General features: G+C 36.4%; 2 protein-coding genes across 5 annotated transcripts in view; one reads left to right on the forward strand and one right to left on the reverse strand.

Moving 5' to 3' along the window:
* Positions 1 to 196: 196 nt before the first annotated feature.
* LOC105193019 (cilia- and flagella-associated protein 69) lies at positions 197 to 10,008 on the reverse strand. The gene is made up of 11 exons (XM_026137231.2): positions 8,671 to 10,008; positions 7,738 to 8,173; positions 7,140 to 7,380; positions 6,618 to 6,918; positions 6,231 to 6,409; positions 5,996 to 6,147; positions 5,702 to 5,906; positions 5,164 to 5,471; positions 2,300 to 2,514; positions 1,505 to 1,936; positions 197 to 612 (listed from the first exon to the last, which is right to left on the reverse strand). The coding sequence occupies exons 1-11, from the start codon at positions 8,896 to 8,898 to the stop codon at positions 415 to 417; spliced, it is 2,895 nt and encodes a 964-aa protein (XP_025993016.2). The 5' UTR covers positions 8,899 to 10,008; the 3' UTR covers positions 197 to 414.
* Positions 10,009 to 15,298: 5,290 nt separating this feature from the next.
* LOC105193015 (protocadherin-like wing polarity protein stan) overlaps positions 15,299 to 23,880 on the forward strand; it is a 28,988-nt gene continuing 20,406 nt past the window's right edge. For 3 of the 4 annotated variants that reach the window (XM_039446743.1, XM_039446745.1, XM_026137212.2), the window contains exon 1: positions 17,414 to 17,637. The gene's annotated coding sequence lies outside the window, so the exon portion shown is untranslated. Of the gene's footprint in view, positions 15,621 to 17,413; positions 17,638 to 23,880 lie in introns of those variants that run through there. The other variant, XM_039446744.1, reaches the window with a different exon arrangement.

Below are 23,880 nucleotides of genomic sequence, written 5' to 3' on the forward strand. Positions count from 1 at the left end.
GCGCCGCTAACGACGATTTTGATAAAAAAAGCCTTATTTCAGAAATAAAAAAGATATATAAAAATTGTTAATAACTTGAGGACAAATTAGTAAAAATTGCAAAGACCTAATTGTACGAGAATAATAAAGGGATATATTAAATAACAAGTCGGATATTGATGAGATAACGTGATTTTTTTCTTCCAAATTTGGAGTATTTGTAAACGCGTTTCAAATTTTACTTGAATTAATTTCAAACAAAAAAATGACATTTTCTTGTCGACAAGGAAGACAACTATTGTATCGAAGGAAGATAATATTGTAGTATCATAGTTCGTCACACGAGAAAGAAATTATTGCATTTACTCTCTCTGATTCTCTTTAACATTATACATTTTGATAAATTATTATTTGTTGACGTAAGCAACGCGCAGGCTATCGATTGAGACTTTCGATCACGTATTCGTCTGCGAACTGGCGTCCATACAATAGGGAATTTGCGGAAACTTCGAGCGTAGAAAAGATTTCTTCGCAGGATGAACTGCAGGATGATACCAAAGGTATCTCTGTAAAATCAATCTGAGGATCCTTTAGATGCGAAGTGTCAATCGACTGATGTTGCCCGAGAATTGCCTAAAAAATTTAGAGAATCGTAAAATGAAAACAAGAAATAAAAGAGAGCCTCTTACAGCTTTTAAATAAAAATAACAAAATTAAATTAAAATGTAATATTATTAATATTGATTTAAAGATTCACACAAAGTTAAAATCTATCACGTGTCATTACTGCACTGGAAAAAGAGTCTTGTTGCATCATTTAGAAATATAATAAATTTAATCAATACTTCTGTTTGAAAACGGACGAATTAGAAATTTTGTAGGAATTACTAGATGCTAGTAACATTTATCAAATGTTCTAATTATAATAACCACGCAGAGAAAATGATTTCTTCAAACTTGATAAATATTATTGCATCAAACAAACCAATGCTCGAAACAATAAGTACAATTATTTGAATTTGAAACAATATATATCTTCGTCTTAAATAAATCATTTGTTTGAAACGAAAGATATATTCTCAATACATTTTGCCATTTTCATCTAAATAAATTATTTGTTTCATTGTTCGCACACTTATTGCAATCAAATAATATATTATTTCGTTGAAAGATATTGCTTCAAATAATACTGTTATTTCTGTCAAATAATAGAGATTTTTTTTAACGAAACAATAAAATTTTCATTCAAACAAATAATGTTTCGTATAAGCACATGTTACTTCAATGAAACAAATTTCAGTCAAATAAATAGGAATACTGAATCTAAAGAAACCTTTCTCTCCGTGCAAAGTCCTATTATAAAAATTAGAAATTCTGCTTGATTTCACCAGAAACACTCAATCATACAAGTTTCGCTAATACAATCAGATCACTTTTTTTCGTGCGATGTATCGATCTGTCCTACGTTCAAATACTACTATTCCTCTTATAGAAATATTCGCATTCCCTGAACCCCTGATTTTACCGTGACGTTTGTCTTATCCGAAAACGTTCGATGGCATCGCTCGGCGTCAGCATCGCGTGGGAACGACAGGGCCGCGCGCACTTGTCGCCTTTGTTGATCTTTCTTCCGCAACATGTACGGTCTATCGGTCGTGCGACGGATGCGGTCCACCTCGTCCAACGCTTCCAAGCTCGGCGCGAGCTTGGAGTCGCGTATCCTCACGAGCTCGTCCTTTTCCGAGATCTCGTCTGCGCGTCTGGCCGTTGCGATCAGCCTTTTCTGGCGATGCTCGATCTGCATGCCGCACGAACGGCACCATTGCACCATGTGGGCGATCAGATGTGCGTCTATGCTCAACGGTGTTATGTCAATCTGCTGCAAGTACCTATTGAGCTCCATCCACATCTGGCCGAGCTTTAATTGTAGATACATGTCGACGCAGCACAGCGTTACCTGAAAAAAGTCCAAAGACTGATCGTTTCGATAGTATATAATAGTGTAATTTAATATTAACACATTCGCGACGAGCGTATTTTCGATCAGCGTTTCGCGTGGACGGCGTGATCCGTCTTATGAATCATGAATTTATTGGAAACAGCAAGGATCAGAGGCTCGGGGAGGCTGATCACATTGACAGGACATGACTAATGCGCAGAGATAGCGTGCATAATTTAGATACATAGAAATATTCGTCCCTTGCCTAGAAAGCGCTTGATTGATGGTAGTTTAGCAGAGTAAAAATTCGTATGCCATTTTATATTTGTATTAGTGTTACTTTAAATAATTATTGGTCCGATCGAGGACAATAAGACTTACGCGAGCTTCCGTTGGCAATTCGTTAAGAAGGATCTTGTAATGATTTTTGGCAGTGGTGTATTTGCCGTCGTCTCTCTCAATGATTTTCAAAATACTGAAGATCTTTGATCTCACTGAGCCAATCATATCGATTATGGTGGGACTAACGTCTGTCGTAAACTGTGAACAATAGGTATCTTTCCACTGCTTAGTACCCATTTGAGGAAATTCAGGATCTGAAATTGCAAACGAATTTAATAGTAAATGGGAAATTGTAAGTAAGCTTTGCTTAATTTTTATGTTTCAATTTAGTTCTTAATTTGTAAAAATAATCAAAAAAATCTTTAGACAAATATTTCTTGAACAGAATGAATTTTTCTTCTTTCTCAGTTATTAAAAATATTTCACACACTTTTGATTTCAGAATTTTAATTATTTTTGAAAAATTTTAGAAAATTAAAAAAAAATGTGAAAGCACAATTAAACAAAAACGCCTTCATCTCCAACGGTCGTAATTAAATCTTAGTGCTTATATTTATTCATGTGATTTTATATACATCTTCAAATTCACTAAACTGCGCGCCGAATAGATTTTCAGTCAACCGCAGCTCTAAGTTGAATAAGAATTAATTAACATCACGTTTATTAAATTGAAATTAATTTAATAATAAATGCCGCTAACTCACATCTAAATATTAGAACTCTTTCCGCCTCGAAAAAACTGTAGTAAATTTGATAATATATATAAAATCACACGAATAAATATAAGCCCTAACAATGCTACGAATTGTGAAACACGAAATCAGATGAGCTATGGTTTTTTCGAAAGGGGAGGTCGAGGGTATAAAAAGTGGCGGCCGCGTGAAGAGAAGTGTTCGAAACCTCGCAATGCCAATTTTTTTTTCAATAATAGCTACATTTATCAATTGTAATTAATTTTTATTATTCTTACAATTAGCAAGATATTAATTGTTATATAGTTTATTATTTGTTACGTGAAACAAAATGTAATAATCAGAAAGTTTGCATATTTATTCAAGTTTACTTATTTATTTTTATTCTGACATTTCTGTACAATGTTGTAGGTGAAAATTTAAAAGCATTGGAAATATTTATGTATATATATCGTTTCGAGGCATGAGACCTAAATACAATGAATCTTTTGTATCTGCGTTAGAAAAGATTTTGGATCAGGTAGCTGTTCTCGTGTCAACTCATGCGCAAAGATCAACTTGAAAAATTTGTTAGGACTACATAGCATTCTCTTTGTCAGTATGTTCACGAGTATCAATCAGTAAAGAATTCTGCATTTATTCTCTTTATTACACAGTAAAAATGGAAGAAGCACACGTGGATTCATTTTTGAAGGAACATTTACAGATATCAACAAAATGTGATATTTCAAAAGAAGATTTAACCGCTAGCATCGCATATTTTAAAGGTATATATTTTGAATGTTCTTGTAAACGTTCAAAAAAATAGAGTGAGTCCCAGTTATAAAAAAATCTAATGTAATTTTTACAAACGTACTATTACAATTTGATTTTATTTATGCTGATCCACCCCAACAAATTTCAAAAGTAGCTAAAGAGGTGGGTAGAAAAATATTTGAAAATTTTGTGAAAATGTTGGGGAAAAATTCAATTGTCAATAAAGTCGAATATATTGTGCCCGATAAAGAAGAAGTGGAGAAGAATTTGAAGAAGAGATAGAGCAAGCCACGTCATCATGTGATAAAGGATATGTGCCACTTGAAGAAACTGTTTCTTACGATAGAGTGCCTTTTGATATAAAAATTGTCACAACTTCAAATAAACATTCATATTGGAGTTTCAAATATTTACAGAAAAGATTTAAGCGATATTTACGCCGTAACAGTGAACTTCCGCGATTTAGGCAAGATATTTCAACAGGTGACACATTTGCAGGTAAAATGGAGTCTATTAAAAAAATGCTTATGATCGATTAAAAATGTGCTACAATTTTCTTGGTACGCGTCAAAGTTAGTACATGAACGCGAAATTTTTAGTAATGTGAATCAATTATATTTTCCTGTAAACGTACATACATGATATTAAATGTTCTTGTAAGACACGTTATTCTTTTATACAATGTTCATGGTGTACAGTCAATTTGTGTTTCCAATGCTTTTACGTAAATTTTCACCCACAACATTGTACAGCAATGTCAGAATTGTACAATGAATAAAAATAAATGAATAAACTTGAATAAATATGCAAACTTTCTGATTATTACATTTTCTTTCATATAACGAATAATATATAACGATTAATATCTTGCTAAGAATAATAAAAATTAATTACAATGATAAATGTAGCTATTATTAAAAAAAGAAAATTTACACTGCTATGTTCAAACACCTCTCTTCACTCGGTCGCCAAGAACAAAGTAAAAGGCGTGTGCCTTATAGAGTTTTCGAGTGACGTGGGTTTTAACCCAGGTTCGACGCCATTTGTCGGAATCGTCCGTTCTAATTGGACAAATAGCGTCGAACCTGGATTAAAACCCACGTCACTCGAAAACCCTATTAGTCTTCTCAGAAACGAAGACCTATGCACTCAAACGCTTTGACTTTTTATACTCTCGACCCTTCCCCCCCCCGCCTCTTTTGAAAAAACTAACTGGCTCATCTAATTTCGTGTTTCACAATTCGTAGCATCTCTTTTAAGATTTAGCTACGACCGTTGAAGATGAAGGCGTTCTTGCTTAATTTGTGTTTTTATATTTCCGGTCGAATAATTTTTGATTTTTCTGTTTTTTTAAAAAAAAGTTAAGTTAAAATGGATTCTCTATGAAAGTGAAGTTAATTTCAAATAGAATTTCTGTAAAGGTTCCGTATGGACTTTCGATTCGCGAAATTGTACCTGCTATGGAATTGTCGGCGTGTCTCTTGATACCGATCCTATCTTCCTCTTCTCGCCAAATAGTCGTGAGCAAAGACATTAGACCTCTCTTCTTATCAGCGCCTCTCCAGGTGCAGAGACACGGCCCGCAAAAAGTGTTATCGCAAATGTCGGTTAACGCACCAAGGTACAAACATCTTACGGGGTAGCTCGCGATATCGATGATGTCTAGCATAGAGTACAATCCACCGTTTTTCAGGAAAACCTGAAGACTCTCGGGACATCGCGTTATGCATTTCCAAATGTAAGCACCTATCGCTAATAACAGCCTGTTGAAAAATAAGAAGAAATCCGTTAATAATAATTATCTGCTTTTATTTTATTTTTAATTAAATTTGTAAAATTTATTATCCTTAATCCAAATATTTAATCATTAATTGACAAATATTTCAAACAATTTGTTAATTAAATTAACAAATTAATTAACGTAGAAAATTACAATACGTCTACACTTTAAAATAACGTTTATGTAAATAATGTTTGCTGTCGCGAACGTTACCGCTGATCAACTTGGAAGTCCACGGTTTTTTGGTACAAACACTTTGTAAAAATTTCCAAGACAAGCTCGACGCTTCGTTGTTCGCACATCTGTGGAACAGATGTTTGTTTTTTCGCAAGACCTTCTAGTGCGATCAGTAGCAACGTTAAAATTCGTTGCCTCTTCATCGTGAGCTTATCTAAACGCATTACATCGCTGATTAATTCTAAAATTCATAAAAGAAAATATATTTTATTAAGAATGATCATTATATATGACATATTAATATAAAATATATTTTGTAATCTTTCTTACTAATCAAAAGCGGTATCATTTCATGTTTTTGGAAATCCTCCAAAAGAAGAGCGTTGTCTTGCAAAATTATCGAGCAGACAGCTCTCGTAAAAATCATCGCAAGGTGCTCGTTGAATTCCACATCAAAAATTCTCTCGAGCATCGCCAGTAATCTGTGAGCATTAAAATATGTTTCATTTCGCTCCGCATTGAAATCCAATTAATTTTTTTTTTCACGTTTGTCTTTTTTTTTTACATAAAAGTGCCCCTGCGTTTTACGAATTCCGTCTCTATTCGTGGTGCTAACAGCGATAAGATATACATCGCGTGCTCTAAGAGAATCATCGACGAAGAATATCTCTTATTCTTTTTATCGTTCATACAGGATTTAATAATTCGGAGAATAATTGGCATGATCATCTCCTTTTGCATCACCTAAAACATTAAAAAGTTCTTCGTTAATGTACTTTAAAACATTTTTTAAAATAAATTACTAAACTAGTTTTTACTAAACTAGACTTTAAGATTGAATCTTCAATTATAAAAGAAATCATAAAAATAAGATAAAAAATACTTTATATATATATTTTTAATATTATTGTTCAAAATTTAATATAAAATGAAATTGATGAGAGTTATTTACAAAGACATAAATGTCGATATCGGCGAGATGAGCGATGATCATGAGCAGGGTTTTTTTAAAGAAGAGGTCCTCGTCGTTGTCGGCGAATTTCACATTTTCCGTCCATATTTTAGTAGTGTCAGAGTCAATTGCGGATAAGAGATTGACGATATCCTCCGCGATACCGCTGCTGACTAGATCCCACGAAGGTAAAGCCACGATTCCAGCGAGGATCAATGCGGCGATGTCGTTCCTGATCCTCAAATTGACGGCGCAGTATTGAGCGCGAATTATCTGTCGCTGGAAGGAATACTTTAAGCCCCTGCGCTACGTAAAAAAAATCATGTATTTTATGTTTGGTAGCTACATAAACATTTAAGTAACAACGTAAAATAATAAAGAAGTATTTAAGTTTCAAAGAAAGAACAGTGCGTTTATAGGACAAAATTAAATAACACGTTTATCCTATTATTTTTCCATCGCTCATTCATCTTTGAATTCTTAATTGACAATCAATTGAGACGCGTTATCAATAAATAATACCACATGGCGCATTGCTTGGGCGATGGGAGGTCCTTCAGGTGTTCCGGTGGCATTTTAGGAGATAACGCCGACCTCATAAGGCTCCACAAGAGTTTCATTATCAAGAGCGCGATGTCCCATGGATATTCGTTTCCCTCGAGAGATACGTCCGGCGGTCTGGCGCAACGCAGCTGCGTTGCATAAGGAAGGTCCATCCTGGTGAGCAGCGTATTCAGCACGCCGGCTTGCAGCATTCTGTAACCTTTATTCGGGAACGTATGTACGAAATGTTATATCCTGTGCACGAGAAAGCGAGAAGAGAGACGCCAGAGGCATTCTCCCCGCGACTGAACCTTCGTTTTAACGTTCGGTCATTCATGCGCGTATTAATCGTTAGAATAATATTTGAATAAATTATGCGCTTGATTTCTAAGCATTCGGCATGGTAATCTTCTTGACTACGTTAGAAAACTCTTTTACCTTTAAGAACCTCGAATTATATGTTTTGAAGAGATTTTTAAAAAATATTCCTTTCGCTCGAAACGTTTCAGAAAGATTCATTGAGAGGAAACAATATTTTTGTAACAATTTGAGTATATTTCGATTCGCAACTACTCACAACACTGATTCGAGATCGAGGCGAGCATGTAGGCTAGTTCTAAAATCTTCGGGTATATTTTCGGCATAGCAGCCTCCAGCAATTCGACAATGATAATTGGCAATCTGGAATCCTCCATGGCTCGATGACGAAGATCCAATTTTACTGCCGCGACGTTCGTCGGTTTCGTCTGCTTGATTAGTAAACAATCGAGAGCTTTGTGGATCCGTTGAACGTCTTCCTCAGCGGGCAAAACTGTCAGAAGATAACCGAGCAAGGTAAAATAATGCTCCATTATAACGGAGCTAATGAGACTCTCGGAAGTTTGTTTCAGCAAAGGCGGTTGACTGCACAACTGCAACATCCTGTCCAGATGTATCCGATAGTCGTTGGTTTCTCTGGCCTTCCAAGCTAGAAATTCTAGCACTTTCATTACAGCCGGCAGATGTTTGATTGGCTGAAAGGTGTCGTTTAAGAAACACACCGAGAAACGATTGAGAAATATCGAATAAACTGGAGCATTTTGTAAAAGCAGGTGAAAGCAAGATGAATATCATAAATAAAAGAGAAATTAATTTTCAATAAATTTGATCACTAATTTTTAAGTAACGTTTTTGTTAAAAACGATATTATTGAAGATCTCAAGGATATTTTTTATTAATTAATTATATATCAACACTCGTCTATCTATTTACAATTATTCCCGAAAGTGAATGAATATATTTCGTGTCTGTAAATTATAATTTTTAGGAGCGTAGAGGATGTAACGTCCCTAACAGCACACGATATCTAATGAATATTGGGATATCGTATAAATATACATATGGTTTTATGACATTGTGCAAATATTCATACGATATCTCGCGCTTTTTATTATTTTACCAAATTTAATAAATTCCATTAATTCTCATCTAAAGAGATTTTTATTTTTAACGCGTGCAGATCAAAGGATACATAACCGTCGTCGCCAATCTCAAGTAGATAATCGGACAAAAGTCGCGATATGCGCGTAACGTGATCGTTGGTGACAGGATCCGATACGAGTTCTCGCAGCTTCTTTATAGTATAATCCGCATTTATCCGGCGACATTTTTCTTCCTCCTTCAAACGTGGTCCTGGACAATCACAGTTAATGTATTTCTCTTCGGTAGTAACTCGGCGATCCTGCCGTTTTCGCTCCATTCCGCGGTAAATTAGTTATAGTTACGGAATATGGTTATACAAATTATACTGTAATCGTCGGTCTTGATCGAACATTAATCGTCGATAATAAATTAACTTCACGTCGCGAATCGACTGTGTCTTGTTCCGCTCACGATGTATGTGTGTTACATATCGTGACCGACGTTGATTCCGGTTCTCTTCCACGTGATACGTTATCGGTAAATTAAGACGGCTCGAATCTCGATGAGATGAGAAACGCTCCAAAAGAAAGATCCGCATACCGAACCGGTAACACGTGTTTACACGGAGATTGATATAAGAACCGACGATGTTCGCATTAAAACTGCAATCGGATAATGGCAGTTTATGCCAAATATTGAATTTGTTGAATTAAAATTTACGGGGATTTCAATGCTCACTAATGAATTAAAACAATGAAATAATTTTCTTTATATCTCGTAATTAATATTTTATTTAAAAAAATTTTTTTTTATATATTTTAACCAGAGAGGCACCGAAGAGCGGCAATGCCGACATTTTTTTCTATAACGCTCGAATTCCTAACTCACTAACGACTCACATTCCGGAATGTGAACTAAAATCACATCCATTTTGCGACACTGCCGATAAAAATGGTTCAAGTCTGTGCTAAAATCACGTAGTAGACCAGTATTCATGTAGATTCTTATTTCGAATATTTAAGACTATCTTATAATATTTAAGATGATACTTAAGACGGTTTTAAATATTAGAATCGACTATTATGAATCTTGACTTTTGGCTAACACGCGCGCTGCGTGCTACTCCTTTCTAAAAAAAAAGAACATGAAAAAAATATATCGAAGTTATTTTATTGCAGTCGCTTTTCCGCGATGCCTATTGGTTCTCTCGCTGCGTTGACTTCGTGAGCGACTATCATCGCGGAAATCGCGTATTTGACTATGTGTATTGAGGAGCTAATAGTAATTTTCCTTTAATCCGTAAAAAAATACGGATGCGATTGCTCGATACTATTTGATCTTGCGCAGGACTTTTGCAAAGCATCGAAATACAATGGGAAAATTGATTTTTGTAATACAAACATAAGATTTAAAAATTAAAACTGCGCTTAAAATCAATAAGTTCAAAAGTTACTTTTTACACACCTAGAGAAAGGTTTCTTTGAGTAAAAAAATATTTCTGAGACTCAAAGAAATTCGTGCACTGCTATACGGTTAAAGAAAAGTTTCTTTGACTTGAAAAAATTTTTTGATTGTTCCTTTTAGAATTAAAGATACAATTTGGTTGAGCAACGCAAATTTTATTTAAATAAAAGAAATATATTTTTAAAATTAGAACAATTAAATTATTTTTACATTTTTATTGATACTTTCTTTGAATTAAATAATTATTTGTTTAAATTAAGTAATTTGAACAAATAATTTATTTACTTTTAAAAAGGCTAATAACGTTATTTCTTTGATTGATAATTTATTAAACGATTTACAGATTGTTTACGAAATTAGGCGGATTCAAATGGGGATGCGTTAAATCTTAAAATTTTTACAAACTTTGCAAAGCTCCACGGCGTGAAATAAAAATTACAAATGCGGTTTACAATATTTAAAAGCGCGAATCTTTACTTTTAATTTATGTATTTACTGAGCGTTGATTTTTTTCACCGAGTTATTCAACATGGAAATAAAAATGGCTTTTTACGCATTTAAAAATTCCTTTCTTCCTTCTCCTTTCATTTTTTATTATTTTATTTGTTTACTTTCGTATATCCAACGTTTTATAATATCTGTCCGTTTCTTATATGTGATTTTTCCTGACAAAAAAGAAAATATTTTCACAAATAAATTTTTATTTCTATATTAATATTTTAAAATATTACACCTGATTCAGCGGTTATTAAAAATGTATATTATTCTTTTATAATCGCTCTCCTATCTTATTTTTCTTTCACTTTTTATTGTTCATTTTAAACTCTTTCTTTTCTTTGTTTTTCTTCATTTAACATTTTTTCTTTATAATCTTTTTTATACAAATAAATTTTTAACTTTGATAAAAAGGTAATAAATTAAAGTTTATACGTTTCAAAAATAACTAGTTAAAGTTAAAAATTAAATCATTTAAAATCAATTAAGTTAAGTTAAGAGTTATTAACTTTATTATTTAACTTTTAATTTTTTAATTATTCAACCCTACAAATGAGTCGCGAGACGGTGTATGACGATTTGTAATGACGGTGCGATGCAAGAAGATCTCCCTAAAAGTCATTGATCAAGAGACGCGGCAGTGTTGCTATCAGGGACGCTTTCTCGCGCATGCGAATTATAGCCAACAATAAATTTAGGGCCGTAACATGGCACGTTGTCTCACAGATTATATGATTTTATTTCTTATTGTTATTATTTTATATAATTTTATTTGATTATTTAATCTCATTACAGATAATTTTACACGAAGACTTCGTAAAGATCTTAAAGTGATTTCGGAGATATTGTCCCACGATTATATCAAGTGGTTACCCTCTCGAATACCTTCTTTTTACTAAATGTGATACTTCATTGAGCTTGTATCTGAATGCACATGCGCGAGAAAGCGTCCCTGATAGCAACACTGAGACGCGGTAGTCTCGCACGGTCCCATAAGATAGGCAGCACGCCGCGCGCCATCTGGCCCACCTCCCCACTCTCCTCGGTCGCCCGGTCATTCACGCTATCAGAGGCGCGCGTGGCCGACAGGCTGCACGTGCGCCTCGAGTAGTGTGAATGGCCGAGCGACCTTGAAGAGTGGGGAGGCGGGCCAGACAGCGCGCGGCGTGCCGCACCGTGCGCGGTCAACAACCCGAGTGGGACATTTAACAAGAGACGGCGCGGCGCTCGGAGTCTCTCGCTGCGCGAGACTGTTGTTGCTTCGGTTATTGTTGAATAACTCGGTGATAAAAAATCGTACAGCGCTCAACAAATACGCGAATTAAAGGTAAAGATTCGCGCTTTCGAATGCTATAAACCGTATTTGCGTGCAATTTTTACTTCACGCCGTGAAGCTTTGCAAAGTTTGTAAAATATTTTGAGATTTCACGCATCCCCATTTAAATCCGCGTAAACAACTATGTTACTTCGTAAACAATCTGTAAATTGTTTAATAAATTATCAATCTCGAAACTAGAGATTTCAAGCTTTAAAATGTGTTTCTGAACATTTTTTTACAATCATTTTTTAACGAAGTTATACTCTCTTGAATTTTGTCTATTTTTGAGAGTTAGAATAGATGCTTTAATTTTGCTGTCAAATATATTTGGTCACATAAAATATTTTTTACTTTTCTAAATATGTAGTAAAGTTATATTAGATTCGATAATACATTTACAATAGAAAAATACAATTATTTTTGGACATTATTTTTGAACTTTAAATACAATAATACAATAACACTTTAAATAAAATAATGAAAAAATAATCGAAAACAAGAGAGATAATATTCAGTATACATACGACACTTTAGACATTCGAGGAATTTAGCTGACACACGACCTTGGTGTTTGTTGCTCTTTTGTACAGCGCACTGTGTTTACGCAAAGTCGCCGCGCTATCATTCACGTTCCGAGAATCGAGCGAGCATGTAGAATTGTCGCGATCCGCCCCGTGTGTTATCTCGCGAAATATCAACTGAATCATGTACTTGCACTTTTGAATGGTCCATCGCGCGTTTCAATTAATTATTAACTCCGCTTTATTAATCACGTCATATTATGTGGTTCCAGGTTAAACCCGCCAGCTTCATTTTTGAATTATTAACGAAAGGCCGTAGATCGAAATAGCTTCATAGCTTATTCGCGCGCGTACGATAATGCTTTGATTTTTCCGTCGTACTATAATAAAGAATTTTGTGATTGTGACGTGAACGTCGGGAGTGCCGTACAAAGTACCGCGCGATCGTCTGTTCTTTACCGTGATGATAATTAATCGGTGCTTTCGCGAGTGTCATGCCACGGGGGAACAAGAGAAGAAGAGGAGGAGGATGGGAGTTCAGAATCAGGCATCGGGCGTCGGCGGAGCAACCCTCGAGGTGATTTGTCTGCTGCTTATAATTTTATCTGTTACTTTCGGAATCGTTTGTAATTATCTTACGCATGCAACTGTCCGCTAGAGTACTAATTATTTTGAACGTCGCTATAATTTGAATTGTATATTTGTATTTTACAAATCAATGTAACCGCGACGTCGTTATAACTTTGCTGCTGAGTACCGTGTCGGTGAGTGAAACAAAATTATTTGTTCTATGTTGAAGTAGTGCTACGCGCGCGCTACAAGGCTTTTAATATTACATAATTTCAAACAAATTACAAATTTAATATTACACTATTAACCCATCAATACACATAGTCAAAATACGCGATTTCCGCGACGACAGCCGCTCTGGAAGTTAGTGCAGCGAGAGAATTAATCGGCATCGCAAAAAAGCGACAACAATAACTTTGATATATTTGATATACTTGAATACTTATTCTTTACATGTTTCCTTTTTTAAAAAAAACTCTAATTGTCTATTCCAATTTAAATAAAGAATTATTATATAAAGGGATTTAAAAAAATTATATTTTATTAATATTTATTAAAAGTATGAATAAAATTCAACGAACCACATAATTATTTTTTAAAATATTATTATTTTTATCGTTTCTATAATTTTTGCTATACTTGTATGTTACAGATTTACAGGATCTGAGAGGAGGAGGAGGCCTGGAAGAGGCATCGGGCCCCAGCGGAGCAACCTTGGGGTAAATATAATTTTTTATTTATATGAATTTAATAATCTTTTTCCCTTTCTTTTGATGTTATTGAATAAATTAAAAAAAGCTATTTAAAGATAGAAAATTAATATAAAATGTATACACACTTAAAAAAAGTTACGTTTAAATTAATAAAATTGTTTCTTTAACTTGGTTGTTTCGAATTGAAGTGAAGATTTGAGGAAAATAAAAATTTATTTAACTTCAGAAAATAACGTTATTAGCCTTTTTAAAAATAAATGAATTATTTGTTCAAATTTACTTATTTAGTTTAAACAAATAATTATTTAATTCAGAGAAAGTATTGAGAGAAATGTAAAAATAATTTAGTTGTTCTGGTTTTAAAAATATATTTCTTTCATTTAAATAAAAAATTTGCGTTGCACAACCAAATTGTTTTTTTAATTCTAATAAAAGAAACAATCAAAAATTTTTTTCAAGTCAAAGAAACTTTTCTTTAACCATATAGCAGTGCACGAATTTTTTTGAGTCACACAAATATTTTTTTGCTCAAAGAAACCTTTCTCTGGGTGTATAAGCAATAACTTTTGAACTTATTGACTTTGAACTCAGTTTTAATTTTTAAATCCTATGTTTGTGTTACAGTAATCATCGCAGCTTCGTGGCTAAGTAACTCCGCTCGTTGCGCATCGGTCGGTGAGTCAGTAATAAATTTTCTCATTATATTTGCATGCTTTTCAAATGTCCGTCGTAGAATCGAAGTATAATATTATCGCGCGATCGTATCGGTATTTTCGTGAGTGAGTGAGTTGGAGGAAGCCTGGAAGACAACCTTGGGGTGAGTAATATTTGTAACATGTACAGAATATACAAGGTGATTATTAATGAATGTCCTCACTTTTTACCATATGAGCATGATTTACCGACGGATACGTATTTCTAACATATTATTATATTAGAAATTACAAATGCATGCTTCTATGGTAAAAAGTGGGGACATTCATTAATAATCACCCTGTATAACGTATCCATACTAATCAATGGATATCGTATGTTACAGATATTTCTCGGGGTGAGAATTGACGAGAGGATTAAAGGAAAATTAAAGGATTAAAAGAACATTACACTATTAAATTACACTCAATACACGTAGTCCAAATACTTGATGTCCGCGATGATGAGCCGCTCACAAAGTTAGTGCAGCGAGAGAATCAATCATCGCGGAAAAGCAACTACAGTAACTTCGATGTATTCTTTACATGCCTTTTTTTATGATAGAAAGGACTAGCAGGCAGCGCGCGCGTTAGCCAAAGGCCGGGATGCGTAGTCGATTCTTATATTTAAAATCCAAGTATCATCTTAAGTAGCATCTTAAATATCACATAAATACCGGCCTACCCCCACTATATGATTTTAGCACAGACTTGAACCATTTTTATCGGTAGTATCGCAAAATGGATGTGATTCATTAATGCGCCGAGAATTTGAACGTTATAAGGAAAAATGACGGCATGGCCGCTTTCAGATTTCTCTCTACTTTAACTATTAACTATACATGACAAGACGTGTTAAAAGTAACACAATAGATTTAATGTTTAAAAAAAAAAAATTCTGATTTATAGAATTACGTGTAAAATATATTTATTACGTATAAAATATATTATGTATAAATATATAAATTTACACAAAGAAAGCGGCGCAGGTAAAGATAATAGCAGATCGTGTCTACAAACTGGCGCACTCTGGTCACCAACAGGCAAACTCATAAGCGGATTACACGGATCTTTCTTTTCTCCTTCAAATTATGCAATTCAAACAAATCTTGATTATGCAATCCAATATTGTCCGAATCCAAATATGAAACACGTCCTCGACAAATTGGCACTCATTCTGAATCAGTATCTCTAGAAGTTAAGTCGCAAAAGTGTTCCCATAAGAAAACTTAACGTGTGTTTAAAGAACTTAACCGTAATCGGCAGGTGTCTTCACGCACACACATGTAAGAATATAAGACAGTGGATTCACTTCTATAGGATAGCAAAAAAATTACGGATACAAATTTTGTTCTTAAATTTATTTGATCAAATTAAAATAATTAAAGTTTCATAAAATATTATTTTTTCTATATTTAATTTCTTGCAGTTTTATTATATGATGTTTTATTGATTAAATGCCGTCTAAAAGTTTTATTCCAGATATGTAAACAGAAAAGTCTGTAAAATTATAACGCATATAAAATTAAACAAGAATTAATTTATACATACGGAGATTGTTTCGTGAAAATTCAGCCGTCGCTTGTAATTCGAAGAAGAAATTCCTCTGAATCGACTCTCCAAAGGATCTTCTCAAAGTTTGTATTTGCAATTTCTCGACACCCTGTATAGTAAGATTCCTCGTCAGAGAGAAAGAGAGAATTCCATATTAACGCCGACGACGATGCACGCGTGTTTTGTAATCTTTTTGCACTCGTATTATCCCGCGTGATCACTTTTCCGGAAAAGCGAGAAAATTTCATTTACTATACGAGAAAATTCGGCTTCGACCTCTCGACTGGACTCATTTCATTTCGCGTCGCGGCGTGTCACTGATCGGTGAGACTTGACCAGATGCCCTGAGCGGACAATCGGTTCTATGGCGGTTACAATACACACATATACACGCACGTACGCACATACGTATTCACACGCAAGTGAGCGAACGTGCGCGCAGGGCCGACACCAAACTGGAGTGCAAACGACCGTAGATTTATGTATGATAAAAATATTTGTTTTTAATAATAAATAAAGAAATTATACCACTCTTGTTAAATTAAGGGTAAAAACTTATTAATTAAAAAGCCGCAACGTATCATCTTATAATTACTCAATAGACGAAGATTAGATGTGTGCTAATTGGGCTTAAGCTAGAAAAATATGACATAAACTGATATTTGTCGTCTAATCTTATTTAAGATCGTTTAAAATCTCGAAATGTTCATTATGTGCTCATTTTATTAACTATTTAGACAGAATACTTAACACGATTTCAAATATAAGAACAGAGGTTACGAGTATCACTCGTAAATGTAAGTTTAATTATGCAAAATTAGTTATATTAGAAAATTGAGTAAATATATATCCCTAACTGCACAGATCTACAGAGACGCTCCTTGGGCGTCCAAGGGACGTCCCGGGGACATTCCCTGGATGAAGTGTGCTGTTGGGCTCTTATATATATATATAAGAGCAAAATATTATTTAAATATAAAATAATATTCCTGAAATATTAATATAAAGTAGTTGCCCATTCTTGATAATATTATATGAATATTATATGAAAAGTAAATATTATTCTAATTTTTAAATGTAATAATTGTCAAGTTTATATTTTGTGCACAATAATTTTTGACTACAATAATAGAACGTTTTCATAATATTCCACGGATGTTAAAGTAATATACCACGAATATTATGTAAAAGGGAACATTAACACAATATTTTAACATAATATTAAACACAATATTTCACATAATATTAAAACATATATTCTGGAAATATTATTTTCATATCATTTTAATAATATTCGTATAATATTCTAGGAATATTCTAGGAATATAATGCTTTCAAGGTATCCATAAGTCGTACGGAAAATTGAAATGTGAAAATAAATTTAGGATAAATAGAAGTGTAGATGAGGGTTTCAGGATCCTCGCGTACATCACTATCCGCTCACAGGTGTGAGCGCGCGCACGCGCGCATCGCTAGCACTCGCGTGCGCGTGTGGAGCTCGAAGCGAGCGAGCGGCAAGCGGCGACGACGGCAGTCGCGACGCCGACGTGAGGCGGTCTATCGCGCGTATTCTGTGCGGAGCGTGAGTTTCCCTCGCTCGCGATTTTCGTCTCGTGTACGCGGCCAAAGGCGGGTGTATTCGCGCTTTATTCGAGTGCTCTAGGTGATACCCTAGGCCTGTATTGTGATATCAAAGATTTCTCATCGATATGTGATCGATTATTCGATAACGTCGACCTTGGCGGGACGGTGAGTGACCTCTGCGACGCCGCTCTTCTTCCTCCTCTTTTGCGCTGCCACAGAGCACACGCACACGCGTGTGTGTGCGAAGCTTCTTCTTCTTCTTCTGCTGTTGCCGCTACTCTTCCTCTCCCCTCGGTTGTATAGCCGCTTTCCCACGGGAAAAGTGACCTTTTAATTGCCACGCCGGGTACCGGTTAACGAACCGAGACACGTCAAAGTCTCTCTTTCCCGCGTGGTTTTTCCACCCACACGGGTCAAACGCGCGCGCTGTCAATCGATGACACGTTACAGTCGGAACTGACTTGTAGAAAAACGTACCGTATTATTTAAAAATTAAAATTGTCAAAAATATGGGACAATCGGCTGTATTTTATAAAATATGAAAACTTTGCGTGTACACATTTTGGATACTTTAAAATATAAACATTTGGAGATTTTTAAAAATATAAAATTTTAGTGATTGATTTGAATATTTTATGAAACTTTTTGCAAGAGGAGAGGAAGAGAGAGAGAAAGAGAACAACAGAACTCTGTTATTTTTATCATTTTATTTAAGTTTAATAATTATTAATGCATCTTGTATTATTATTTTCCGATATGATACATGACACATATTTATACACAATATCGTTAAAAATCAAACTAAAAGAGTGTAATCGAAGAAAGAAAGAGAGTTAATTATTTCATTATTTTATATTAAATTTATTTTAACGAACGTGTTTGTGAAGAAAGCATCTAACGAAATCGATAGCTACGTTAAATTAAAAATTAAAGTACTTGAGAGGAGGAATTTAGTAAAAGGTGACTTTAAAATGTTATGATCATTTGTATTTAAAGCCATCAACTTGCTTTACTTCTGCTCGAAACCTTTCAAACGACCTTTCAAATCTCTCTTTAAATTCCAAAAAAAAAAAGACTTGACGAGATCGTGGCTTCGAGATGAGACGTGCCGTGTCTCGGGGGAAATCCGACTCGGGGAAGACCTAAAACGAAAGGCCGGTACGAAAGCGTCGGGGAGAAAGCCTCCCCCGATACGACACGCGTTGCGACGCGTGCGTTCCTCGGGCGAGCGAATCAATATTTGGAGGGTAGGCGTTTGCGTCCCGACGAACGGCGTCGAGGCCGACGGAACGTGAGTCACTCACCCCTGTCGAGAAAGAGAGAACGAAGCAAAGCGAAAGGGGGCTGCTGACCTCTCTTTCACCCCCTTTTCTCGTGTCCGACACGGCCCTCGCGCAGCAGCCCTCGTTACGAAAGTATCGTCTCGTCGCTTCTCCTACACTCGAACACGCGCCCATTCACTTTTCCTTTAATTCTTTTATTTTTATTTTAACTTGATAAACTCTCTCACAGATTTTCTCAATATTTGTTCTTTTGTGACGACACAAATTCGATACTAAGTATTAATTATATTAATCGTATTAATTTTTGCCTGTCGATTGTTTTAAGATTAATTACTTAAGACTTACTTTTCACGTTATATAAATGCAACTTGTGAAATTTGATTAAATTACATACCTTGTATATCAAATTGTGTTATTGAGTTTAATTAAGATTCAAATATCTTCAGAAAATCTTAGTATTCGATCCCATCTCCGAGATCCCACGTAAATGCATCCCGAGGATAAATTCGTCTCTCGCTTCTCTCGGATTTTGTCGCGCGACGTCACAGATTAACCTGTCACGCGTGGATATCTTTATTTGCGACGCTCATCGTCGGATTTTCGGATGTCCCGGTCAAACGATGAACCGGCCGTTATGAATGCGCTGGCGCTAATTTACAAGTAACGCGCTCCGCAGAAGCGTGAAGCGCGCCGAGTACGTGCGTGCCTAAGTAAACCCGTTCGCGCGAGGGACGCGCACGTACGTGTGTATACGTATACGCGCGGTGGGAACAGGTTCCATAAAATCGAGTGTTCTTCCGTGGAGCCCTTATCCATGCCGGGCATCTTCGTGCCCGTTGCATCGCCCGCCGCCGCCGCGCCGCGCCGCGCTTTGTGAACTTTGCCGGATTGCTCGATCTCGAAATGATTCTGATTTAATCTCGGAGATACGGCATCGTATAAATCTGCTTGAGTAAATGAGCTTCTGAAGACTGTTATCAGGTTTTATTAGCGGCGATAAAAGAACCGGGATCTCTTGCCGTGGAACACATGAAAATTCTTCGACCGCATACTTTTCTACATTGCATTAACTGTATAATCTTAAACCATGTCCATACATTTTAGTCATGCTGTGAGAAAGCAACCCTAACAGCACATGATATCGAACGAATATTGTGAGATTTTAATATAAATAGATATAAATATACGCACGACATCACGATATTGTGCGAATGTTCGTACGATATCTAAAATATTCTAGAATATTCGTACGATATCTTGTGCTGTTAGGAAAGTTGTTAGCTCGAATAAATTTTTCAACTCGCATTAAATTTTTTCAGTCTAAGTATTACATAATTGACTAGAATACATAAAATACTTAAAACTTAGTTTAACAATTGGAAAAAAGAGTCTTGTTGCATCGTTTAGAAATCTGATAGATTCAACCAATACGTCTTTGCGAAAACAAACGAATCGGAAATCTTGTAGGAATTGTCAGATTTTAGTCAAATTTACCAAACGTTCTGATTATAATAACCAGAAATTCTACTTGATGTCGCTAGAAACACTCAATCGTGCAAGTTTTGTTAATACATTCAGATTATTTTTTTTCAGTGAAGCACTTGAGCTGAAGAAATTTAATCAATTAAACAATTTTTTTTCCTTAATGTGCTTCAATTTAAAAAAGAAACTGCACTGAAAAAAAAGTTATCACTACCAAATATATAGTGAAATAGTATCAATTAAATATTTTGTCAATATAACCAAAAATAATTTTATTGTTCTAAATATTTAATAAGTATTGTCAAATCTGGTATAAGTTACTAAATATTCAGAAAGATATAATTATTTGTGGTTACATTGACCAAATATTTAATTGATATTTCACTATACATTTGGTAGTTATTACAAGCCTTTTTTTTCAGTGTGTTCAATTAAAAGAAGAAAGTGATATTTTTGCGAAACGAGTGAGATTTCGTGAGCGATTATTTCTGCCGCGACTGTGCTCGCGTGCGCGCGGTTATTGAAATAATGCAGGAAATCGAAGGTAATCGCCGAAACTCCATCGTCGGCGCCGCGCTGCCGGTGATGTCGATGCGTGTTTCGCGAGGCGCACCGTCGGCGTCGCGTCGCGTCGCGTCGCGTCGGCGACGAAAAACACCGCGATCGTGTATCCGCGTTGCGAATCGATTCCGATCGGATCTGCGCGAGTTCGCGCGCGAGTCACGCCCAAGTAAATCCGATAACGATCCCGTTTTCTATCTGGTCATCGATAACGAGCGAAGCAAACTCGCTCGGTAGTTCCCTAGCTCTCTCTCTCTCTCTCTCTCTATCTCCCTTTTCTCTGACCTTACCGTTACGCCAATATGGTTTTGTACTCGCGCATAACGGTATGCATTGTAACCGTCGTGGAAATGCAGAGATTTCTCCACAAATGTGGCGAAATTGTGCAATTGTCGCGGTGAAAGAGTTCAACGCACATCGCATCGGTTCCAGCTCTCGACATTTAAGTATTTTCCTTTGTCCCCTTTTTACCACGTTGTCATGTGCGCGTCGTCTTTTCCTCCGACGACGAGCAAAGTGTCGGCGAGTTAACTTCGCCGCTGGAAGCCACAGCTGGAAAATCTTGCCGACAATTGCGTTTATTAAGACCGTCAGGTGAAAATCTGCGAACACGGATTATTAACAAATCTGTTGGATAAATCTGTTCGTTGCCGCGCGATCACGCGTCGAAACTGAAATTATTATCGTTAAATGTAGATAATTGAAATAACTCGAAATTATTCAAAGCGCAACGTTCACGTGTAATTGCGTAGCGATAATGATGTTAAAAGGTAAAAGAGCGAATAATGATTTACACGGTTTGATAAGTCCGACAATGACGCGAGTTGCGCATTAGATACGCCAGCGCGCCCGATCGCGTGACTCTGGAGTTTTTTTTTTTTTTTTATTCTTACCTGCAGATTTCTCTTTATCAATCAAAATTAATGCGTAAGAGTGGAGAATGAATCCAAGAGAAAAATGGTGCGACGTTTATATGTAATTCTAAAGTCCCAGAGGGACCAAACACGCAGGGACCAGCACGATCGATTGCGTGACTCTCTAAATCGCCACAATTTCTCTCTCCATTTCCTGCGTCAAAGACAGAGGATTCCTCTATTACCCGCTCTATTATTCTATTATTTTGTGTTCGTATTTTTAAATAATATATAATTTTGTATTCAAACAAAGATTCGTTCAAGTAATAACCAATTTTGCAGGTACAGCGTAGCAAAAACGTTGCACAATATTGTTACATTGTTGGCAGCAATGATGAAACGTCCGCTTGAGAAATATTGATACGTTATATTGCGGAAACGTTAGTACAATATTATACAATGTTGCTGCAATGCTGCTATATATAAAAATATCTCTGAAGCAGACATTTTAGCAGACATTGCAGCAATATTTTGCAATGTTTTTGTTACGCTGGGCTGTACGGGCAGAGTTGAGCATTACCCGAATGAATCACTCTCTCTGTTTAAATACAGAATTATATATTTAAAAGTATATTTAGAAATTTTTTGCTCTTCTGGTGGATGCTGGTGTTTATTTAACACCAATAGATTTCCATATCATTCTTGAGGTACATTTTTCTTCTGGGTTTCCCCCATAGGCCTGTTCCATTAAAATTGCAAAGGTCTATTTAAATTTCGATGCTTCAAGGGATAAAATGTCAACATTAATTTTTGACGAATTCACTCGCATCAGCGAGGATGAGCTCGAGCGTTTTTCGTTTCCGCGCGCAGGACAGTAAGCGAAATCGGTCGAAAAGTGCAAACCGGCGGCGCAGTATACAATACTTTGTCAGGCATCGCGCGAACTTTTTCGCATCGCTTTTCTCTTCTTAACGCTCATCGTTCGCGCCATCGCTCGAGTAAACTCGCTCGCTCGACGAGGAGGACTCTCCTCGAAAGAATAGAGATCCTCGAGCCGAGTCGAGTCTCCTCCTCGAGGGATCTCGCTCTCCGGTCTCTCTTCGTGTTGCGACCTTGAGCGGGAACCACGTACACCGGTTATTGTAATAGCCAGGCCGGGGCCGTCCCTCGCGTGTTCGCGTTCATCGAGCGGACCGACCAGCCGAGTCGGTGGTTGCAGAAGAAAGTTGGCGGGCACATAGAGCAACGAAAGAGAGAGAGAGAGAGAGAGAGAGAGAGAGAGACGAATGAACGAGAAAAGAAGAAGAAGAAGAGAGAGAGAGAGAGAGAGAGTCGCTGACACTGGCCGCCAAGAGGAGGACGCCTCTGGCGATTCATCAGAGTCGTCCGGGACGTTTTTTTCGTCGAAATAATCACCGGGCCGATTCTTACCGATCCCTGCGTGCTCGCCTGCCTGCTCGCCTGTCTGCTTTTCCTCCTCTCGCCCATCTCGCTCGCGTACGCAATCGTAATGAGATGCGGTCCCGAACGACTTCTCTCTTTGGAGCCGTTTATTACGGCACACGGGATTACTTATAGGGGATAAAAATTTCGCTCGACGAAACTTCGCTTCGCGGAATGCGTACGTTAGATCCCCGTCTCCGTTCGCGAGACGCTCGCCCGCCGAGAGGGAATATCGTTAATCGAGGTGCGTGGTATGCGAGGCGTCGTCGCGTCGTTCCACCAACGTGTCTCCTCCGAGAGGAGAGTCGGGAGAGTACGATCGCGCGACGCGCGCGCGTGCATCTCTTCCGCATCGCATTCTTCGGCTGCAGGAGGCCGATCCATAAATCTGCTGATCGCTTCCTTTGAACGCGCACGCAGATTATCCGCAGTAATAAACTGTATCTCGCTATCTTTTCTCAAGTAACGGAATCGACATCCTTCCTTCGAGTTTCCTCCGAGTTGTGAAGACAGCGGGGGGAGGGGGGGGGGAAGGATCTCGATTCTGCGAGGGTACTTTTCTAACAGTTGTGCGTTTGCATGTACATTTTTAGTTTTAATACGTATAAATAAATAATATTTGTATTAGGTGTGTGTTTCTCAGCGACGAAAATATTAGTCGTAATTTTTATTTTATTTTATGATTGTTTAAAGGGAAACGTCGGAGAAATTTATTTTTATAGAATTCTAATAACCAGAGCAACTACTACTCATATGGAACAGTAAGATATCTTATTTCTAAGATT

The sequence above is a fragment of the Solenopsis invicta genome, chromosome 3 (genome assembly GCF_016802725.1).
Source record: "Solenopsis invicta isolate M01_SB chromosome 3, UNIL_Sinv_3.0, whole genome shotgun sequence".
NCBI classification, from domain to species: Eukaryota; Metazoa; Arthropoda; class Insecta; order Hymenoptera; family Formicidae; genus Solenopsis; species Solenopsis invicta.